This window comes from Antedon bifida, chromosome 10, assembly GCF_963402885.1.
Source record: "Antedon bifida chromosome 10, ecAntBifi1.1, whole genome shotgun sequence".
Classification (NCBI taxonomy): Eukaryota; Metazoa; Echinodermata; class Crinoidea; order Comatulida; family Antedonidae; genus Antedon; species Antedon bifida.
In genome coordinates this window covers 19,323,325-19,347,651 of record NC_136235.1, presented here as the reverse complement: position 1 = coordinate 19,347,651, position 24,327 = coordinate 19,323,325, and the positions used below count along the sequence as shown (strand labels likewise).

Here is a 24,327-nt window from a genome sequence, read left to right as displayed (position 1 = left end):
GTTGTATGTCAACAACTTCAAACTTCACCAAAGGCTACAGATGCATGCAAGAGACACCTAAAAGTATTGTTTTCACTAAAACTAACCAAAAAAATATATGCCTCTTATAAACTTGCATGGTATTAAAAGCCCATTGCAACTATTGTAGGTAATTTATACAGACATGGATGTATGCGTTTATAACACAAGCAAAATAGACCTGATTAAAACACTTTCATGCTGGACCACTGAATTTTACCTCCCATCCAAGCCCCATGAACAGACAATACAACGTGCATGCTGGAACTTCCATTCTAAAATATAAGAATTAGGAAATTTAATCAAACACTTTTACCATGGAATACCATACACTGGCGTTAGATAAGAACCTATAACAACATCAGTATGAACATGTAGTATATAAAACTAAATTTCATCAAATGAAAAAAAAAAAAATTTTGGCAAAAAAAAAAAAAGAAGTTAATGAGAGACCTTCACAATGTTGAGTTATATCCTGCAAGACAGGTCTATGTTGTGGTGCGAAGTAAATTAGACAGGCCAACTAAAAATAGCAAACCTGTACGATATACAAATAAATCATGATGATATTGGGAATTCTTACAGCTTTATGTGCAAATGTGCCGACCTTTTAAATTACATTAAAATCTGAGAATTATGAGAATGTCTTGTTTTAGTAATGATTTTAATGGTTCCAATGGAAGATAATGTAACTCTGTATCACACTTTGAACTTAGTAACTTCTAGTTTATTTCTAGTTTTTTATATAATACAGATCTCTTAAGAATGTGAATAAGGTCGCTAGCATTTACTAAAGACATTAAAATATTTCCAGGGAGTATAACTCCTTCCAAACCACAAACCTAAAGCTCTGTCCACACTATCAAACTAGTTGCAGTTTAAAAAGATTTTTTTAAAACATTGTTCAGACAAGAGATATTGACAAACCAAAAGTTATAGCTCAACTAAATTAACATGTTTTAAAAATTTCACATTTATCACAGGTGTGTATATTGGTCAGCAATACTCCTGCGACGTATATTTCAGCTTTAAATAGATAAAATATAATGTGTAATAGAACGTCTGAAATATGACGACATAAGTCTTAACAAGGCTTTAGTAATTTGTTAAACATAATATTGTGTAACCTTCGGTTGCGGTGGAGACAATTTAATATAATTCAATATCTCTGGTTATTTATGATCTTGTGGTTTTAAGTCGTACATTCAAAAGATTTTTATAATGTATTATATATAATATTCCCAAGGATAAAAGCTCTAAGGATGGATTAATATAGGTATAAAACTGCATCAAAATCGGTTAAATAGTATTATTTTTTATTAACAACAGCGAATAGGTGTTGAAATGCTACTTAACCTGGGCGGAACCAGAGCTTTGTTGGAGAAAGGATGGAGGCTAGAAGGAGAAGGGGGCCTGTGGATTCTGAATCCACATATCAATAAGGAGTGTGTAGGTCTCCTTTAATAGCCAAAGCAGTCAAAGGTCAAAGTGTTAGTACATAAGGTCTGCTAAGTTTCGCCTGTTTATATACATACAAAAACATATTTTATTTTTTTACGAGAAATTTGAACAATTTAGGAGGGGTGGAGGGAGGGAGGGTGGGGGAAGGAGGGATAGAGGGAAGGAGGGGGTGAGGGAAGGAGGAAGAAAGAAGTGAGGGAGACATACACCATGGATCTGCCTATGTTAACTATTATTCATGCAAGTCTTTTCAGCTGCATTTTAAGATATCACTGCCATGTTGGCATCACTCAAATGTTACCTAGTTCAGACGTTAGTTAATCATTTATTTCGGTTGAAGCAGAAATATGTTATATATTATTTACAAACTAAGCCCATAGTAAAAATGTTTTCCGGAATTATTAGTATGAAAACATATCCTTTAGAACTCAATAATGACCTAGTTCAAATGTCAATGATATCTGATACCAGGTGCAACATCTATCATCTAGTATAGATTTTAATACTATAATGATATTCAGCAGACGCCAAATCTCGTCAATGTTTTTCTCGGCTTCTTCTATATAAATTTGCCTTCATAACTTATATAACTATATTAATTTATAAAATGTAATTATTAACTAACATAACATAATTGTACAACATAACAAAACATTAATGTTTAGTTAAGTGCTTAGTGAAAAACTTTCTTTTAAATCAATTTTTAAAAATAAATCAATGTTTTAACTTATAGAATAGACTTTAAAAAAAAACATAAAAATAATTAGTTGGTTATTTTGAAAACTGAATTACTTTTTTATTATTTTTTATTTAATAAATCTGGTCTCAGATCAATAAGCCTATTGTGTTCAGTTTTTTTAATTTTGGTAACGAAAATGAAGGTATATTTAAATTAAAAATAATTTTAAAAAAATATGTTTTACAGTCTAAAATACCTTTTATCATTCATGTTCATGTTATCTACAGAATTACATTCTATCTTTTTTTCCATACTACCCAATTTCTAGAATTGATTCACGATTTTCCAAGATTACGATAAATGTTACTCTGGCAGTTTGACCAAGAGCGATGAATGATGACAGAGACTAGTATGAATCTGAGTAGCTTAGCATGGCAATCAATTTACGGCTCGCCAAAGGTCATGTATTTTTTAAAACTATTCAAGTCATAATGTTACATAAAGTCAAGGTTGAAATAATTTTAAATTCCATGCTTTTATACAATGAAGAGAAAAAGATAAAAAAACGTTGCAATAAGTGCAGAGATTTTCTTTGTCGGGTAGGCCTAGCACCGATAGAATAGTTTGTATGCTTAAATCTGCACGTATGATCTGCAGGCTTTAAACGCATATAAAGTGGGCGTCGTTTTTTCTGAGAGTAATAGCAAATAAGATCCTTTAATCTTACCCTGAAGGTTATAGAAGGTCGTGCTACCAATAACCTTTAATGACCTATGTAATACACATTCATACTTAATCCCATGAGAAAGATGATGAATGTTATGAACGAGAATCAAAAGCCGTCGACTAATAACATATTATTTTCTCGTTTTAAAACGCAGACTATACACAATTTATGATTTATACAATCATCTGGAAATAATTATGTACTCCAAAACATAATTGGTCATTGCACATTTCACGACCTTGGTCATGTATGTCGTAGACCCTCAAGCCGTAAGACACATACAAAAACCTGAGATCTAAGCCGAGGCCGATACAATAGCCAACCGTATCAAAAGGTAAGGCTGCTTGCCTTGAGAAACAACATTTCTCGCTCGTACTAGACGTAGGGTAATTATAATCATTGTCGGGCACAAACCACAAACAATTTACAAAACCAAATTGAAGATACTCACCGGACGTCCTTCACGAATTCGCATATTATACATCCGAAAAGCAGACGGTATAAATCTGATAGTATATATCCCAAAGTATAAAGAATCCAGAGAGTGGCGTTTCACAACCGCAAACATGATGGCTTCAAACTTACAACATACCCTATATCCTAACAACCATGGGGCCTAATTAGACAATAATTCCAAGAGCTCGGGTCAGTATTCCAATATGGCAACACAATGTCGCGAATTATAAGTGGTATGCACGGCCGCAAATTTTATTCCGTATTGTTCTTTTTTATAACTTCCTTTACGAGAATCTGTTATTCATGTTCGTATAATTCACGAGAAACTTCTGAATACGCTTAGAAATGTTTCAGCGTCGGATATCAAGGTGCACTAAAGTCACACGAAACTGCTGTGGTTTTAATATTAGGCGGATGATTGCAAGTACGCCGGGAAGTGATGCGCCGCTATAGTTGCGAATCTGCTCAAAATGTGATTTCTTTATTAAAATTACTACCTAAGAATGCCTTTATAATATAAAATTTATCGTTTTCAATGACGACGCAATTGAATATTACACATTTTATGAAAATATGATTTGTTGTGAATCGTAACCGAATACAAGGGCGCATAATGAATTATAGAAAACGATTTCGATAATAATGAAGGTAAACCGTATGTTAACATATGTAAACTCAAACATAAACTATTACTGAATATCATTATCTCTTATATAATTATTAAAACATACTCTGACTTAATCCATCACGTACAGAACTTTGCTTTCGTTACGTCACCAAAACAAAATGATATCGTGAGAACAAAATAGTAAATTAAATAATAACTTAATAATATGCATATACACATTTTTAAAAATATAAATAAATATGTACGCCATAACTAGATGCGTCTCTAAATTCAACCATTCTAATTTACATGGTTTAAATTACGACTGCGCATTTAGATAGCGGTAAACCGTCTCTGCACCACGGCCTCTATACTACTGCATGTACTCATGCAATTAAATGATACTAATATACGTAGAAAAAATGTACATTTTAGAGAGCTGTTACAGCAAATAAATATATTCATAATATTTGTTAATAAATGCATACAACTCGAACAATAATAACGCAACTTATATAGGTGTATCTGTGCTCACGATTTTTTTTAAAAGCATGTAATTACATAAATTATTTAATACAGTTTAAATGCTGTCAAAATGGTGACATAGATGGTTCTCATGAATATTTCATTATCTTTAATGTACCATGAATAGTCAAGTCATTTTCACATTCAATTTTTTAAGAATTTTAAATAATATTTTTTTGAATATTTAGTTAATGCAAAATTTGATACATAAACATTATCTAATGTGTATAAAATTCTTTTTATCAAACCAATGGTACGAATTACGAGATTAGATGGTAAATACAGAAACCAGATGAATATTTACAATAACATTATCTAATATTATTAGTTCTTTTTCTTTCTAATTTTCATTCTTTTTAAATTTAATAATAAATTAAAAAATGATGATAAAGATGAAGATAATATTGAGAATGTTGATGATGACAATCATTTTCAGGAAAAAAAATATCATTTTAGGAAAAAAAGCATTTTAAAGATAAGATATACTCATTTGCTTCGCACATTTCCAATCGCTTAGCAACCGAATCATTATCTTATAATGGAAAATTATGGAATAAAAAAGTGATTTTCTTATAGCTTTATGGACACCTGTCGAAAAATATATGATGGATGTTCCACTACAAATCTCATTGTTCTTTACTTTACGAAAGAAAATAATATCTCATGATGGCAAAAAAGGCAGATATTATTTGAACTCTGAACCAGTTATAAGTTTTTTATGTCTGAAGGTGTGTGCACATTTTCCATCGGTGATAAATTGTTGAGAAACGTTGTTGGCACATTTAAAAAAAATTAGATTAGTTTATTCATTTGAGTGGATTTCCTGTTGACTGCCAAATATCTGTTTTATCATGGGGCTGAGCTCCACTCCCTTGGTCTAGAGTCTCCAGAGTCAACAAGCTGTTTTTATTTAGAACACAATATGTTGCTGCCACTATTTAGGAGGGTTCGTAGGGTTCGAACAAACTCCACTTTCCCTGATGAAGTGCCCCTTTATAATCCTACTAGCCCAGACAAAATGTCATCTACTAAGCCAGGCCTAAAATAATCTTTTCTTCAGTAATAATATTTCATATAGCGCCTAATACAATGTTTCTACAGCGCTTTACAAACAAAAAGTGATCCCTAAAATATCCTAAGATAACCAAAAAAGGAAGAAGAAGCAGAGGAACCATTTACACCTCTCCATTCTCCAGCACTTTGAAGCTCCCATATGAGATCACGTCGGAGCAGAAATCACAGGAGCTCGAGTGAAAAGGCCATTTGTATATTCTTTCCTTCTACCAAAATAATGTATAGTAAAAAGATTTATTTAATATATCAATTGATGTTGCCACTTGAGTTTGTGGTAGAGCATTCCAAAAACGAGCAGATGAAACGATAAAAATGATCTGCTGGAGATCTTTGAGGAATGGAGTTATATTGGCAAATGCTCTAGTCCTAGTGATAATACACAGTATTCTGAATTAGTTTGTAATTTGAGATTTTGAAAGCCCGTATTCGATGGAATTGCATGAATCCAATAGGTACTATTGGACTGTCAGTTTTTAAAAATTGTTGTCAATGCAGCAGGCCTGAATACTGCGTGACGAAACACACCTGTAAATTATGCAAGGTATAACTCCCCAGAATGATTTTGAGTCAAATTTTTGGACAAAATTTTAAAACTTTCGCAATCGATTTAATTAATATGGAAGTGGCTGAATGTTTTATATTCGTTGAATGGTGAAAGGATAAATTTCATTTGTTGAAAGCCTGCAGACTGTAGTCTAATGTTATACATCCATGATCAAACAAAACATTAAATTTAAAATTCTGGCTTTATCCGAATATTATACTCATGACACCGGATTAGGAAGGCATGCTCTGTGACCAGTATGCCATAAATGCTTTACAAAACCTACTATGCTTGCAAATGAGGGGGGATGTGAACTAAATTCATTCTGTAATCCATTCAGGAGAATTAATGACACCATTGGATCAACACTAAAATCTCCTTATGCTCTCCCTCATAATGTAAGCCACAGTTCAGCCAATCTTGACATAATAATAATCCCAAGGGAGCTGTGATCGCAAACATAATGTAGTCGATCCCTCGACTCACTTGTAATGATTATCCCACTTAGAATTTGTGCCAGAATCACATTAAACTGTGACTTCATAATCTTTCATATTTTTCCCACCAGGAATAGTAAAATAGTAATGAGTATCGAGCGAAAAAATAGGAATGTGATGTTGCTACTGCTTATTTGACTGCTGCGCTTATTTAACTGCGGCGCTTATTTGACTGTGGCTCTTTATTTGCCAGTAGCTTGTATCTGACTGGACTGTGGCTCTTACTTGACTGTGATCAAAGCCAAACCAAACGAAAAATTATAGGATAATTTCAGATTACTTAGTCCACACAACACAATGTTGACTATGAAAGCTATTTAAATTTAAACCTAAGATATATATTTCCAACGAAAAACAAATGCACAATTGAGTTTATGTATAAAAATTACCTACATATGACGTGTATTATTGAAAAATGATGTATGTTTAAATCATATCGATTATTATATACCATCTAGGGTGAGTTAATTAGGTTCAAATACCACCTGCCAACTGACATGAATGATTTCACACATTAGCATTTTTTCAGTGTATGTACACATTAATTTTTAAATCAACTTATGAATTATATATTGGTGCCTTCTTTAGTTAAGATTATCTAACTTGTTTTTCAACTGTGTGTATGTATCATATTAAGGTAGTTATAATACACATGCAGGGATCAGATCCAGAAAGGTGGGGATGTGTACTTGTGTACTGTATGGAGGCATTTGGATTCCTACAGTTCTCCAGCCGTACATGAATGGACAGAGCATCATCACAAAGCCTGATTATAACCTCCTAGACGGAGGCAAATATGTATAAACAAGAGAAATCAGAGAGTTGGAACCCTGTCAGGAGTAAAATGTAATAAAGTTGTCTGTCCGTAGTTCAAATTTGATAAAGATTCGTTTTTAAAGTTTTGTCATCATGCTGCTGACAAACACACACACCAACACAAACACATGACAAGACAACATCCTAGGCAGGGGTAATAATAAGATGGAGGTCATAATGCAATGTAATTAAAAATAAATTATTATGAATAATATAGTATTATTAAGAATTTAATATGTACTGTAGGGATTACACAAATATAAGTAGATAACAATTGCATTGCATATGGTATAGGTAGGATAAAAACAAACAGATTTAATTGTGGGCTAATAGATGATGCACCCCTTCTAGATCCATGACTGTAGTAGAAGGCAGCCTATGGTAAATATGGAATTCTTGAATACACCCCTTGTAAGTGCACTGTAAGTAGTAAGTGTAAAAGTAAATTACAAAAGAAAATAGCAACCTGCATCTTAAATAATAATTAAACTTAATATATTTACAGATTCTATACAGTATTATGAACTGCATTTTTTATCATTTTATTAAATATGAAATATATATATATAAATATTTTATTAAAACAATGAAGTGACCTAATAAGAATGACCTCAAGCGTATAGTTACTAGCTGAAACATCTGATGTCAAAATTTGCATGAATGAAAATTAATTTGCACATTTTAAAATTTATAGTAAAATATATTATTAGTATTTTTCATAGTATAATTAAAGTTTTTATTTAAATATTCACATTTTGTACAAGTAAAAAGTTATATAAAGTGCTACACTGCAGCTCAAGGTTTCAAGCCTTTAGTACACAGTTTTTGAGAATTGTGATAAATATTGCTGGTTGCTAAGAATACCATAGACTCACCTCAGTTGCGTAATTCAATGTCATGATTAGATAATTATGAAATGGGTTTTTAATCCATTGCAATGTATCAAAGCCTTTAATACAGTAAATTATTGAGAATTGTAATACAAAGTAAACAAAATGTTTGCAAAGAATGCAATAGACTCACTGCAATTATGATTAGTTTACAATATAGAACTAAAGTGTTTCAATCCATTGCACACTTTCAAACCCTTTAGTACAACAAGTTTTTTGGAATTGTTATGGCGGCGAAATTCACATATCGTTATGAGTACAATACAATAGACCAACTGCAGTCATGACTAATCACAACATAGATATGCCTAAAATTGTTAATTTCAATCCATTGCACAGTTTCAAAGTTTTTGAGATATACATACATAAAATGACAAAAATAAAATTGTCAGTTGAGTTTGGTTTTTTTTCTGTCTCCATAGCATCTCCCAAGAGTGAATGTTTTACCAATAAAAGGCAATAAAGACGCAAATGTCATATTCTGGTCATGTGACTAAATGTAGATCACATGAGGATGTAGTGAACATTTTATCTGCTGAAATCTAATGATAACATTTTTACAACATGAAACTAGATCAGAATGAAGAAATAAAGTTTTGACAAAGATCTCATCTTCAGACAAAAAGGTGTAGAGTTGCTAACCGATTATGAGGAATTAGGCCTATGTGACGTATTGAAGATTATCATCAAATTAATGAATATCAAAGATGTATTGTGTCCCCCTGAAAAAATAATTGTTTACATTTTTTTGTTGAATGTCATTTTAATGTCACATAATAGTTATCCACTTTGAACAAAAATTGAATAAAAAAAAAATTATTTACCTAAAAAAAATGTAATTTAAAGCACAAAATAGTCAATTTGGCTACCAGCCAATGGATTTTTGGTTGAATTTGACCATTTATTTTGTCATTTTATATAAGAAAACATTTTTGTTGCCTTTTTTTTTTTTTACAGAAGGAAATAACTTTATTAAAACTACAAATAACTTATTCAAAGTCTGATTTAATTAATTTTTAATGTTGTAATAACTTTATTAAAACTACAAATAAGTTATTCAAAGTCTGATTTAATTGATTGGGAGATAATACATCTTTAAACATAAATAATGCTCTATTTCTCAAAATATGTGTGATAGTAAACGTAGTTCCAAGTAAAAACTCAAGCCCACCCTATTCAGCAAGTTTTTAAAAAGGTTTTTGTGATAGGTTGTAATTTTTTTTTAAATCAGAACATTTTTTTTTCAGGTCATGTTATAGAAATATTGTGAATTTTGCTTCAAGTGAAATTTTTCTGGAAGGTTTAGGCTAATATAAGTTGATTCTCATTTTAAAGAGGGCAGCAAACATGAATTTTAATTCTTCAGTTACATTTTTTACCACAAACTTATTATAATTTACATTACAATTTTTAACTTTAACTAGAATTTAATTCGTCACTTTGACGAATTATAGGTGATCATTTTTATCATTTTATTGACATTAATATTTTTTAAACATGCACGTATGTTAACATACAATCGGAAAATGTTGATGTATGCCATCTTATTATACGCTTATAGTGCTGAGTTGTGCCTATTATATGCCATATCACATTATGTACAGTATATACTGTATATCTATATACAGTGTAGCATTGGTGAAATTACGGACACACATCATGTTCTAATTTGTTGGCACTGATGACAATATCAAAATAAACTTGTGAATAACAATATCGAAAGATAATGAATTGAGCAATAAAATATAACAATTGGAAGAAAATTTGGCACGTAGAAGCGCGGTGCGCGCTCTTTAAAATTTGTACAAGTAATTTTTTGAAACACGCAAATGGCCTAATTCATGCTCTAAATTGATCAAAACCTAATTTTGCGCGTTTTAAATTTTTAACGCGCGATATCACGCGCATGAACCTACGTGCACGTGCGTTTTTATTTGCTAATATTTTTACCCTTGATCTGAAGTTTACGTGTAGTGAATTTCATTAATATGTGATAATGAATTATGGAGATATGATTGATAATGTGATTTCGCAAAATGGCGTATAAATGTCGTCACGGATGAGTGATCACGCTGGAAAGCTTATTAGGATTAAGTTATATTATTTGAAAGATATTCTGAAATTTTTGTAATCATTGACATTAAACTTTTTGAGATAATTGTTACACAAAATAGTGTACAGAAACAATAAAAAGAATAAAAAAAAGAAAAAAAATAATAATAAAGATTTTATACAATAACAATAGGTGATCATTTTATTCTAAATGATCACCTAAAAATATTCAACTAAAATCAATTTTAAAAAACCCCGAACCCCCTGAAAAATACAAAAAGATCACAGAACTAAATTTATAACTAAATAAATGTATATACAGTAGTACACCAACAAAAATAAAAAGTATTTTTTATAATAACACATAAAGTAACTTTTTTGGGGGTGAAAATATTAACAAGCAATATACGCAGTTGGGTGTCACACATAGTGAGTAATGCATTTAAAGTAAAATAGGCCTACCTAGTATGTGTTACATTTTCTAAAAACATGAAAAAATCCACCTCAAACAAGGAGCAAACAAATTGAATTCATACTTAAAACCTACAACAAATGTTATCCAAACCAACATCAGAAGTTAGTGAACGCTTACATCACCACTGATATTAAAGCCATATGCTTCCAATATCTAATGGGAAAATGTGTAAAACACAAGCCTGTAGGGAGGCAGGCAAGTTTGTACTGGAACCCCTCTTTCCAAACTAAAGACCAGAAGCGGAAGTGGTGGTCTAACTAGCCTCTACTCAAATAGTAGAGGTGGGAAATTACCCTGACTACGCATTTGAAACAAGAACCTCTGTTTGATACAAGAGTCTACTTTTTATCGATGGAAAACACTTTCTTGATTCTCATCCAAATCTGTTTTGATACAAAAATGTTCATTGAAAAATATAATGCCCAACAGATAAACAAAGACAACGAACAATGACCTTGGGAATGGTTGAAAAACATCAATACTAAATTCTATATTAAGATTTTAATGTTGATAACTGTATGTAGTAGTAGGCGCCAATCTAATTTCTTCTAATGCATTGTTATTGTCAATTGGACATCTTGGACACTCTAGGCAACCTAGGTAATTTGTGGCCACTGTCTCAGTGCCGACAAGACGATGAAGTCTCGTGGCCTTGAGCGGAAAATGGATGCAAATACCTTTGGAGGTCAATTAAAGACAAGTTTATTTTTCCTTTTCAGACACAATGATGAATCATTAATTGCAATTAAGCTGAACGGACGAAAGAGAACAATTGCTAACCTGCGGTGGCAGCAGATTGTTCATAGATCAGAATTGTTGACAACTAATGAATTATAACTTGGAGCTACAGGTGACTCCAATATAAACACACATCATTATTTATTTGTTTGTTGATCTTAACTATTAATAGAACATGTCTCCTATTAAGATTTCTTTAAAAGGAAGGCTTGTACTCATTTCACACATAGACCAAATGTAAAAAGTTGTTTACACCACTATTTTTACTTTGTCCACATGCGCTTTATCAAACTTTTGTAATCTTGATCTCAAATGAACCATACCCCAATATTAACACACATCATTATTTATTTGTATGTTTGTTGATCTTAGCTATTATTAGGACATGTTTCCTATAAAGATTTCTTTAGAAAGAAGGCCTATCCTCATTTCACACATAGACAAAATGTCAAGAGTTGTTAACACCACTATTTTTACTTTGTCCACATGCGCTTTATGAAACTTTTGTAATCTTGATCTCAAATGAACCATACCCCAATATTAACACACATCATTATTATTTGTATGTTTGTTGATCTTAGCTATTATTAGGACATGTTTCCTATAAAGATTTCTTTAGAAGGAAGGCCTGTACTCATCTCACACATAGACAAAATGTCAAGAGTTGTTAACACCACTATTTTTACTTTGTCCACATGCGCTTTATGAAACTTTTGTAATCTTGATTTTGTAATCTTCATATGAACCCTACATGTTTAATAACTTTTATACTGAATTATATTTATACTATACACCATCACTGCTGAGAGTAACCTAGTATTGAGCTTTTGCTTCGAGAGGGTAGGCGAAGGGTGAATGTTAAATCGATAAATACAGTTCCAATAAGAATGGTGTATACTAGGAAAATATGCATACGCATGTCAACAAATGAATAATAGACATTATTACTTACTTGTATTGAAAATATGATATCTTGCAACTTGAATGCTAGAATTGCTGAAACACAATTTATACTACTACTAAAAGATTGCATGAAATAAACAGATATGTCTGACCTGTTAGTGCCAAGGAGTGTCCACTTCCAGCAGCGACCATGATGATGTTTTCATGACTCGTGAACTTGCGAAGTGGAAAGAGGATGTCCTTACGCCGCATTCCACAAGCTCTACCGTTGCCCCAAACATAAAGCTCACCAGACACTACAATCACAAAAATAGTTTACTAATAGTTGATTAATGAAATTATTACTTTAATAATAATATGCATTTGTATAAAGCACAAGAGTGCTTAAGGCGTGTTTACAAAAAAAATATCTAGCTTAATAATTTGCAATGTCTTTGGAAGGTTATTTAGTTGAAATAAAGGAATTTATTAAAGTCACATTCAATTTGGACATATCAAGTCATCCTCTCACCTTCTAAGGTGAAATTTCTCTAGAATAATTTTGTATGGAAAAAACATCTCATCTCACTGGGGTTTTATTGTCCGGTTCGTAAGCCACTGCTTCTGGTCATTGAAAATATTGGTGCAAACCAAAGATAAATCATAATTCTACAATGCCAATGTTGTGATAATTTTTTTAATTAAAACTAGCACTCTCCAATACCTCTCCTCCAATACCGGGGACCATCGTACTGGCCAAAGATACTGGTTGTCCATAAATTCTGATATTCAGAATGTTTTTTTAAGCTATATAAAAAAATTTAGCATCTTTTGGATCTGTTTCCAGTTTTCAAAGTTTGGTATTGGGAAAGCTGACTATATTAAGATTCCAATCCATATCTAGAGGACAAGTTTCAAGCAATTGAATCAATTAGGACAAATGGATGTAATGTCACCTGTAGTGGCTATACTGTGCCCGGCACCACATGCTATATGCACAACATCTTCAAGTCTTTCATTTACTTTTGGTGATAGTATTTCTTCAGTATCCCCTGTACCAAGTTGTCCATAACTGTTTTGTCTAAATATAGTATAATATACAAATATATATATTAATAATATATCAGCCACTGATACCCACAGCATTGTCATTTTTTTCAGTAATTTGCCTTTGGATTTATATTAATAATAAAATGAATAAAATTGGTTCACTCCCCATACTTTGCTATATTCAAGCCAAATTAGAACCAAAAAACCTGCGACATATATTCAGGCTAACCTATACTAGTCTTAACCCAGAAACTACTTAAGACTCCAGTGGTATATTCATACATATTCCAGGATTTGAACCAGGACCCAAGGATTAGTAAACAAGCATGTTAACCACCACCACCTGTGATATTATTTAGACCAACCTAGTGTTAACCCAGAGACTACTCAAGACTCCAGTGGTATATTCATACTTTCTTATATTCATATATATTCCAGGATTTGAACCAGGACCCAAGGATTAGTAAACAAGCATGTTAACCATCACCACCTGTGATATTATTTAGACCAACCTAGTGTTAACCCAGAGCCTACTCAAGACTCCAGTGGTATATTCATACTTTCTTATATTCATACATATTCCAGGATTTGAACCAGGACCCAAGGATTAGTAAACAAGCATGTTAACCACCAGGTTCAAATGCCACGTTAATTCAGGTCAACCTAGCCCATCAGACACCTGAAAGCTCATAACACCTGTGATATTATTCAGGCCAACCTAGTCTGAACCCATCCAGGTACACTCCACAAACACAATACAATTACTACACATGAAATTATACAATACCTGTACTACTATAATAAACTAGGTCACATTATACGATTATTCACATTATATGTTTATCATTCCAACGACATTTCCCAAAAGTAACATATATGTTAAGAAAAACATAAATCAACATAAAGGTATGTAATATATGGTGAACTTTGGAGGAAGCACCCAGTAAATTGGTGAATGTATTCAAAGAGACAATGAGAAAAACATTCCAAAATGACTGTAAAAATGTGTTGAAATTGATGATTTATCATGCACCTAGAAAATATAGATCTATGGGAAATGAATAAACATAGTTGAACATTATTTGATTGCATATAGTACTTTAATCTATGTCACATCTAAAGTCGATTGAAATGTAATTTAGCTTGGATGCTTAATGATTTGTGGCTGTACATTTTAGAATGCTCTCCCAATGGAATTAGGTCTTTACAAATAATAATATCTGTTTCAAATGGGGCTATATAATCATTTTTGGGTGAATGTGGCTAGGGACCTCTGGTCTTATTGAAGATTCAGATAATTTGATATCGCCTATTAGTTTAAAATTGATCTCTGAAAATTGCATTTACCTTGAAACTAATAACAGTTTTCATGTGAGATTGTCGCCATAATGTTAAACTACAGCAGAGATCTGTGTTTCAGGGAGCCGAGTTTAATTGGACATACTCTTTTGTCCTATTCTGGCATAATTGTACTGTGGTGGGACTTGAACTGACAACCTTCAGATCAATAGCCTGAAGTTCACTGCTAGACCACATAGTCTGTGCTGATGGCTAGGGTTAAATGCTATAGACCACATACACTAGTCTGTACTGATGGCTAGGGTTAAATGCTAGACTACATAGTCTGTGCTGATGGCTAGGGTTAAATGCTATAGACCACATAGTCTGTGCTGATGGCTAGGGTTAAATGCTATAGACCACATAGTCTGTGCTGATGGATAGGGTTAAATGCTATAGGCCACATAGTCTGTGCTGATGGCTAGGGTTAAATGCCAGACAACATAGCTTGTGCTGATGGCTAGGGTTAAATGGTAGACTACATAGTCTGTGCTGATGGCTAGGGTTAAATGCTATAGACCACATAGTCTGTGCTGATGGCTAGGGTTAAATGCTATAGACCACATAGTCTGTGCTGATGGCTAGGGTTAAATGCCAGACAACATAGCTTGTGCTGATGGCTTGGGTTAAATGCAATAGACCACATAGTCTGTGCTGATGGAGGGTTAAATGCTATAGACCACATAGTCTGTGCTGATGGAGGGTTAAATGCTATAGACCACATAGTCTGTGCTGATGGCTAGGGTTAAATGCTATAGACCACATAGTCTGTGCTGATGGCTAGGGTTAAATGCTATAGGCCACATAGTCTGTACTGATAGCTAGGGTTAAATTCAAGCCTAAGGAAGCATCAGGTACTGCACTAACATGATGATAATTGTTAAACTAGGAAGTTGTTTGCATCAAGGAGCATTAAAGATATAAAGAAACTTCTGTACTCATGAAAGTTTACTAGTCATTGAATATAATGCAGTAGACCCTCCTTTAGTTTAATCCCTTTAAAGACACTCTGTTTGGTCTTGAAGGTGCCCCTTAATTATATCTTTCTTATACAAATTAATAATATATTTAATTATAAAAATTAATTTTGATTCTTTCAACAAGCAACACTACTGTAGGCATCTAGAATTGATATTGAAATAGATGTTTACAATAAACATAATTGATAGGATTAATACCAGCTTAGGTTGGATTATCATGTGGCATCATGGGATTAATATTCAAATTCTAACTAATTAGATCTCGTTGGAAGTTGTGTTGACTTGTTCATACTACACATTTAATCATAGTAACATTATTATTTCTAATGTTTTTCGTACGTCACATACAGACATAATCATTACATGGCTAGAAGCTATTCAAATAAAGATCTAAGTGTTGCTAATAAATAATATATCTATAATAGAAGATGCTATTTAAACACCTTTGCTAAATCCAAGATGCATTATAGATGAATCAAAGAAAGGATTTAATAACAACCATTCTATAAACAAAAGTGTTGGTAAAAAAACCCTACTTTTCTTCCATTTAGGAGCAAACTTCATAGTTTAAAGGGGGATTCTGGGTTTAAAATTGCTTTTAAATATCGTTTATTTATTAAATAAAAAATATTATAACAATATAGACATGTCAGAATGAAGAAGTAATAACGAGAAATTTAAAAAATTAAATTTTATATACATTTTAGGGTAAATTCATGGAAAGTCTGTTTTTTAGCAGCTTAGGGAAGCTCATTAATATTCATGAGATATTCACAAAATCACGTCATCAGTGGATTCCAACTCGCGACGTCATGTACAGTGTTTTTGTCAACTAATTTACATCCCTCTCCCCCAAACGACAACCACCCGATTATTGTGAAATACATTTTTTGTAGATTTTCTAAGCTAGGCCTAAAGTGTAATAATAACAGTAGTAGCATATATTTATTTGACATTTAATGAAATACAAAATTTAGTACAGATTATATATAGATTGTATACAGTTATACTATTTTTATACCTCGAATAGTACAGATCGTATTATCGGCTTCAAGTACTAGGCTAGGCCTAGCCTAAATTATTTTTTGTCATGGGTGAGAGCCATTCTGACTAGGGATTCCATGCCACGATGGCTACCCTACGTTTTACATTGGGGCCCATCATGGGCCTAGCTAGCCTACTAGTACTACTAAACGATTGGCCCATAAATAACAAAACTCAGTGGATCCAAACCCATCCTATCAACCAAACTCCTAAACAATCTAAACCTAAAACGTTCTACAAAATCGGCTGTAAATATTGAGGCAAAACAAGGTCGGATCCCGTCCGCACGTATGCCTATGGTGTCCCGATCGTCTAAGTAGGCCTAAAATAGGCCTAGTTTACTCTCCAAAAAAGCGGATACTGCAGTACTGCATCAAGCAAGTAAACCAGGTAGTAGGAAGGAGACCTGGCCGATCCGGCCCAGTTAAAAATTGAGCTAGCTAGTGTAGTAGACCCTATGCGAATTGATACTACCAGGCCTTTTACTATAGGCTACACTTGTTAAAATTAGCAATACTTATGTTTACAAATACTGTATTCCAACTCTCTCATTCGAGCTATATTATCTATACCATTCCGGTAGGTCGAGTCGACCTTCAATCAAATACTGTACATCGTTCATGTTGTGATTATAGACGGGGTATACTCGACCCGACCAGTTTGGTATTGTATACTGTATCTGCTTATCACGTGACGATGCCAGGCATGGGCAGAGAGAGCACGTGTATCGTCGTCTCGCTCTCCTCCTCGCTCAGATCAGGAATGTATACGTTACGCTTCATTGATTTTGAAGGCTTTCCCTAAGTCAGTGCGAAAATCGGCAAACGTAAAGTGCAAACATATCTAAGTTTTCACTGTTTTGATAAATTTTCATAGAAAATTGACTTCATAAATGGGAAGACCGACTAAAATTACATCAGATAAGTATAATTTTACAAAAGTAATTGATATGGTTAATGATAACGAGTCGTCGGAAGATTGACCATTTCACGAATTTCCTATTCTGTAACACAGTGTCATATCGCCGTAGCTGCACTTGTAATCTGGCCTCATTTCACAGCCTTCGTTCTGCTTCACTGGGCGCTTATATAAATTGAAACTTTTACCGTTCAAGAGACAAACAAATATATTTTACATTTTTTACTATTCATTTTATACCCGGAACCCCCCTTTAAGGCTACTGCTATACCGGTTGCAATTCCACTTTTCCACTTTTCCACTTTTTCTTTGTATACAGTGTGCGGTGCATATATTGCAATTCACAATACATACATTTAGTTTTATTTTATCATCAATTTAATTGCATTTAAGAGCTATGTCATACTAGTAGTGATACCCATATTCAGAGAACACCAAAGGCACCAAGGGAGAGGAAAATATGTTATCACTATGACCATGCATTTCTCTAAATGTATATCTTACCCACAAACTGCTATCTGCCCGGTAGAAAATAAGAATAGTGTGTGTTTTTCACCACAGGCCACTGATTTCACTACATGATGAGCTATAGGCTGGAGCAAATGAGGAAAAACCTACAAAGATAAAAAAAACATTCTTATATAGCGCAAGCAAGCTCTCAATGCGCTGCATATTAATACGGGGGTCATTTTTTGGATCATACACATATGGAAACATACTCCCATAATGCAGCTAGTAATCAGCGCAAAGTTGTGTCTTGATCTAACCGGTACCCATTTTATACAACCTAGGTCGAGAGAGGCAAATCCAAGTGTCTTGCCTAAAGATACAAACAATGCCGCGAGAGTTGGATTCGAACCACGATCTCACGATCATTAATCCAACGTCCAACATACTGCGCCACATGCCCATGATTCATGAGTAAAGAAATATGTACCAAGTACGTATTATAAGCATAGGCTTAGTCAGTATTCTTAAATGTTGTCATAATACAGTATTTTCACGCATTGTAAAAAAACTTTTTATTATTATCCATGGTGTCATTACCCAGATATTGGTGTTATTGTTGTTTCTATCGATGAACATTTGGCGTTCAAATTTGTTGCTCTTGTGTTAGATAAACGAGTAAACAAAGTAATAAGAGATAACATTAATAAAGAAAGTCATCAAATGTTTACCTGCAGAGGCAAGTTAAAAACAGCATACTTCAACCGAAAAATTAAATTATCATAGTTCAGTAAATGTCAGCACATTTCAGAAACTAAGTATGTTATTTGCGTTAAATCGGATAATGCTTTAATTAGTACATTGGATAAATAGCATTACATTATAATTAAAGTTTACAGATATCGGTCTTAGAATCTGTAGGGAGATACAGAAATAGGTAATGACAGGTGTCGCAGTAATCGGCGAAAATGAAACAGGTTAAGTATTCGGCTAATTGATTAAATCGTTACTTGTACTTTTAGGTGAGCGATTATACGAGCACGACGTCTGATTAAAAGTAGAAACTATGACGGATGAAATTAAAATATAAAACATAAATTTTCCATGTCTGATTTTGAACATTCAAAAATGTGATTTGCGAATGTGTACGCGCAATTGAAAGTACAGGTTGTAATACCCAAGGGCACAGGGCACGTCAATGAATGCTTCAATTACAATAAACATAATTCTCTATTTGAAAAACAATGCTATGCGATTCCCATTATATATGCTTCTGACGAACATAAGAACATGTAACTAAACAAATAAAATTATTATTATTTCTTTAATTTTTCAAGTATGTAGTACTTTAACCCTGCCACAAATAAATCGATACAAAAAAAATGTTATTAAATTCATTACAGCATCATTTAATAGCAAGGAATAGCAAAAGAAGTTGGAGCATACAAACATGAATCAATACCGTATATATACTCAGATCTTCAAGCTTAGAAAAATGAAATATTGGGATGTTTTATCAAATTATAGAGGGCACTATAATATATCAAACTATAGAGGGTGCCAAGTTTAAGGCTTCCTTGCTGTGGCGTCCCTTTTCCACTTATAGAGTATCACGGTGCTGACGTCACGACGGTAGGTGGCGCTGCGTGGTTGCTAGCGCAACCAAAAATGCGTTCAGCCTGCCTGAGTGACTCCAAGATCACCAATGGTTTGGAATAGGCTTATTGAAGTAGTCATTTTAAAACTTAATAATTTACAATAAAAACAAACTAAAATTTATAAAGATCACTAAATATTTGTTTTTAATAATCTATTTAGTCTTCAACTACAGTTTAAGTTAAAAAAAATCAAGCTAAGATACATAATTTGATAGAAATACAGATCTTTACTGTTTATCAACATAGTAGCGCTGAACGCATTTTTTGGAAAAAGCAACCATGCAGCGCCCTCTATCGTTGTGACATCACACCGTGATACTCTATATATTTCTTTTCTTGCATTATATTAATTTTCATTATCAGTTGTATATTTATTATGTTACATTTTGCTCTATTATTTGTGGAAATAAATATTATTATTATAATAATACATCAAACTATAGAGGGCACTATAATAATACATCAAACTATAGAGGGCGGTATAAATATCAATTATGACAGTAAACATGGGCATGTTAGCCTAAGGGCGGAAAATGCGGTGCAAACTCATTATTTCAACAATTCAACCATTCTTCTAGTACATTTCAATAGAAAAGCGAATGTATGGTTACGCCAAAATGTCATGATGTTATGACTGTTGTTGGCCAAGGTTAAGTAGCGATAATTCTAAATGTCATTTTCACAAACACATTCGTCAACTTTCTTTGTAGGAAAACGTAGCTGTCTGTCTCAATTCATCTCCTCATTAAATTAACTAGAAAATTACGCCTAAGGAAATATAACATTGAACTTTGAAAAGTGCGATCAATTTAGTGAACATTTATAGCTAGATGAACTTTATTACGTGATAGATCATCATCATTTGATCATCACATGATCTATTATGATCTAGTTTTTATTTTAAATACAGAAGTCCCCACAGAAAAGAAATTGGCTGATACATCACAAGAAAATACTCTTCTATCAATTCTGCGTCCACCTTATACAAGTTGAACAAAGCACTTGTGACACGCATCGCAAGGTTATGTTCGTACGGCATTTTGCGTTGATACATTGCGTCTACGTCCATTACATCTTAAGCACTGTTTACACTATCAAACTTTATGTGATGTGCCCCTTTATGGACATATCACTACCATATTTAGGCATATCACTACCATATTTGGGCACATCACACTGTTTTTGTCAAACTAGTTTGATAGTGTAGACAGAGCTTTAGAGAGGGAACCAAGCAAGGATACAGTCAGCTATGTTTTGATAGTACATCAGGCTCCCCAACTGTAATTAATCGGTCTGGTGGTAATTGATATTATGAATGATTAATATTAAAATGATTATTCAATCTCCAATTAACAAGGCAATCTTATTATTATTTATCTGTTTGTATAGACAGACAATTTAATCTAAAATATACTATGAATAAATTAGTACCTGATGGATAATAAATGAATTCATTACTGCAGTTTTAATCGAATTAGACAGCTGAACTTTTGAAAATCATAAAGTATACTTTTAATAATTTTGGCTAGAAGACTTTCGTAATTTTGACTTGTCTCTTGGCTTTGAATCTGCTTTCAAAGCTCAAAGCTCACCACCTCCCATTTATTTAACTTCCGCCTTTAACCTTATGAAAAGATCTCCAACATAGTGTTGGTAAAAAGATCTTTATACAGTAATAGAAATGTAGTTGGAATGTTTTAAAATAAACTTAAGGTGGGGAGAAATTTAGGTGGTGCACCGTCGCTGAGCACAACCATATTAATGGTTATGTTGAATTTAAGTTAAAGACTTGTCAGCAACCGCGGTGGATGGTTTTCAAACATGATACATAAATATTGATATTATATACCATGCATGCTAAAATATTTTGTTACGAATATTAAGCCAAGTCTCCTGAACTAATCAGTACATATATATATATGTATACAATTAAAGGTTTAAAGTGAAATATTGGAAAATGGTATTGAAGGTTTAAAAACCATTCATGCGACCAACCATTCTAAGGACTAGCAATGTTTTCTGTATCTCTAGTCACAAAAAAAGAAGGATTTTAAATGTTTAATTTTTAAACACTTTTGAATATCTTGACACAATTTAAATCCTGCTCAGGGCTTCAATATTCTGGTACATGTTGCCAAGGGAAAATACTTTTTAAAAAATGCCTTAACAATTTAACATGCCAAGTTCAATAAATGTTCTAGTAATAGTACAGAAATTCTATAAATTTATTCTAATAAATACACCTTGTTGATAGTTAATTTGTCATTTATTAATAAGATAAATCCTAGCCAATCTTAACAGCATTAATGAATAAATAGAATTTATGAAGGCAAAACCATTACATCAATTTTACTAACGACTTTAACCGAGACAACCTTGAATAAAGTGTAAAAGTAGAAAGCTACAAATAGCAATCATTTAAAATCTATAAAAGCATTACAGTTCAAACGTAAATGAATGCTACTGGAAACAAATTTAAATTCTAAATTGAACAGGATAAGGTATGAAATGTCAAGACATACATAATTCAAGACGAGATAATATTCAAATAAGTACTTAGTTTTAGCGTCAGACAGGGCATGGCGAAAAGAAAATAAGTCACGTCTCAATGGGCAAGGTTGTGTGGGAGCAAGATATTAAAATATTCAACTAAAATTTATCCGATGGCAATGTTTAGGTTCCTTGGTATGAGCCAACCATTTTAATCTATCAGCACCACACCTCCCAACTATTGTGTGACATTAAAATGGCATATTCAACAAAAAATTTGAACAAACAAATTTTTTTACGGGGACAATACCTTTAATTAATATAGCATAGTAGGCCTACAAAAAAGCACATCAAATACATTTTTGGCATGTTTTTTAAGAGCTAATTAGAGCTAGTAGTGTTAGTACTAAGGTTTGTAAAACATAACTTGTTGTCAATTAAGAAATGTGTCGATAGTCTTCACACCTCAACTAATCCTTTATCTCAACTAATCCTTTATCTCAACTAATCCCATGTCCCTCCCTCACCCTATGTTTCTTATCTCCTATAAAAGTTCAACCATTTTGTAGTTCAATACCGTGAATTGCACAATATAATTTATTTTCAAATATCGGATTATTTCTTAGGTAACAAATCCTACACTAAGTTAAATGCATGAATAAACGCAACGTATTTTATATATAGGCCTTGAACTAACGTGTTTGGTCCCAAAGGACCGTAACGTCTGCAATCAGAAGAGTAATGTGTTAGCCGTGATTCCTACTCATGTTAAATAAACATTATCATCACGATTCTATGACACGAAAGAATTATTTATACTGTCTGCAATATCTAAGCTTTCGTTTTACCTTTTACATTGAAATAAAAATAAAAGATTGCGATATTTATATAAATGACATTTATGTGTTTTGGTTAATATTATATTTACGCTATCATTTTTTTTTAGGTTGCAGTAATAAATGAGTTTTTACATCGTCTTGTTTTTACTGATATAAATATAATCTGTTTGTTTAATCAAAGAATTTTGTATTTGTTACATATACAAAAAAAGAATGACATTTCAAGTTTTCATTATGTTATCTCTCATCGTACAGAAATCCAAGTTTATGAAACGGTATCAATATGAAAATATTATTTCACAGCGAAAGCAACAATCAAATATAAAATTCAAAAACGTGCTTGACATCTGTGGAGTGGCAAAAACATGTTTTCGCTCGAAGCAAAACAATGATACAATCGGCACACATGATCTTAGAACAACTCATTTTCTCGTTGCGGACACATTGATAAATTATTATTAGGCAGATAAGCAATGATTCTAATACATTTGCAGAAGGCTATAAAGAATATCAGTAATAGAATAAGAAGATGAAAGCGATTTTAGAAGTATTTCATTTAGTTGAAAATGCCAAAATGTAATGTACATATTACGTCCCAAGGCTATGTCTGGACTGCAAGGCCATCATGGAGTTGCCGCTTTTACTCATCTGTTTTTAAAGTAACAGCTTCGACATTGAAATTCTATCTTAACATTATATAATAACAAAAACACTACATCAACTTGCTTCTTGCTTGGTTTTAATCAACACAATTATTCTCCTTTATTGCTCAATATAAATGAAATTGTACAAAAGTGTATTTGTATTCATTGATTTTAGTTTTTAATTCTCTTTGGAATTTAAAATACAGATTGACAAAGTGGCTTGAGGTAAAATATTAGGGAGGTGGAGCTGCTGGAGAGATAATAAGAAACAGAGATTGTCACACAAAAAGATGTCTAACGCCATTAGATAGTCACTGTTTTAAACCAACTACAGGCTACCTCTTATTTTTTCTTCTTTACTGGGTATTGTTTGTATGTGACAGTGTCTGAGATGTGACAGTGAAGCAAACATGAACATCCCTAAGGCTTCTAAACGCGGCTTCCGATTGACTAGCGAGCTTCGACAGTTATGCCTCTT

At 32.7% G+C, this 24,327-nt stretch overlaps 1 protein-coding gene across 2 annotated transcripts in view; it reads right to left on the bottom strand.

Annotated features, from left to right (window-relative positions):
* LOC144854296 (uncharacterized) overlaps positions 1-24,327 on the bottom strand; it is a 180,476-nt gene that overhangs the window by 144,370 nt on the left and 11,779 nt on the right. For both annotated transcript variants that reach the window (XM_078712233.1, XM_078712234.1), the window contains 3 exons: positions 18,276-18,385; positions 13,398-13,522; positions 12,615-12,758 (listed from right to left, as the gene is read on the bottom strand). In XM_078712233.1, coding sequence (XP_078568359.1) covers positions 12,615-12,758; positions 13,398-13,522; positions 18,276-18,385 — 379 coding nt within the window. The remainder of the gene's footprint in view (positions 1-12,614; positions 12,759-13,397; positions 13,523-18,275; positions 18,386-24,327) is intronic.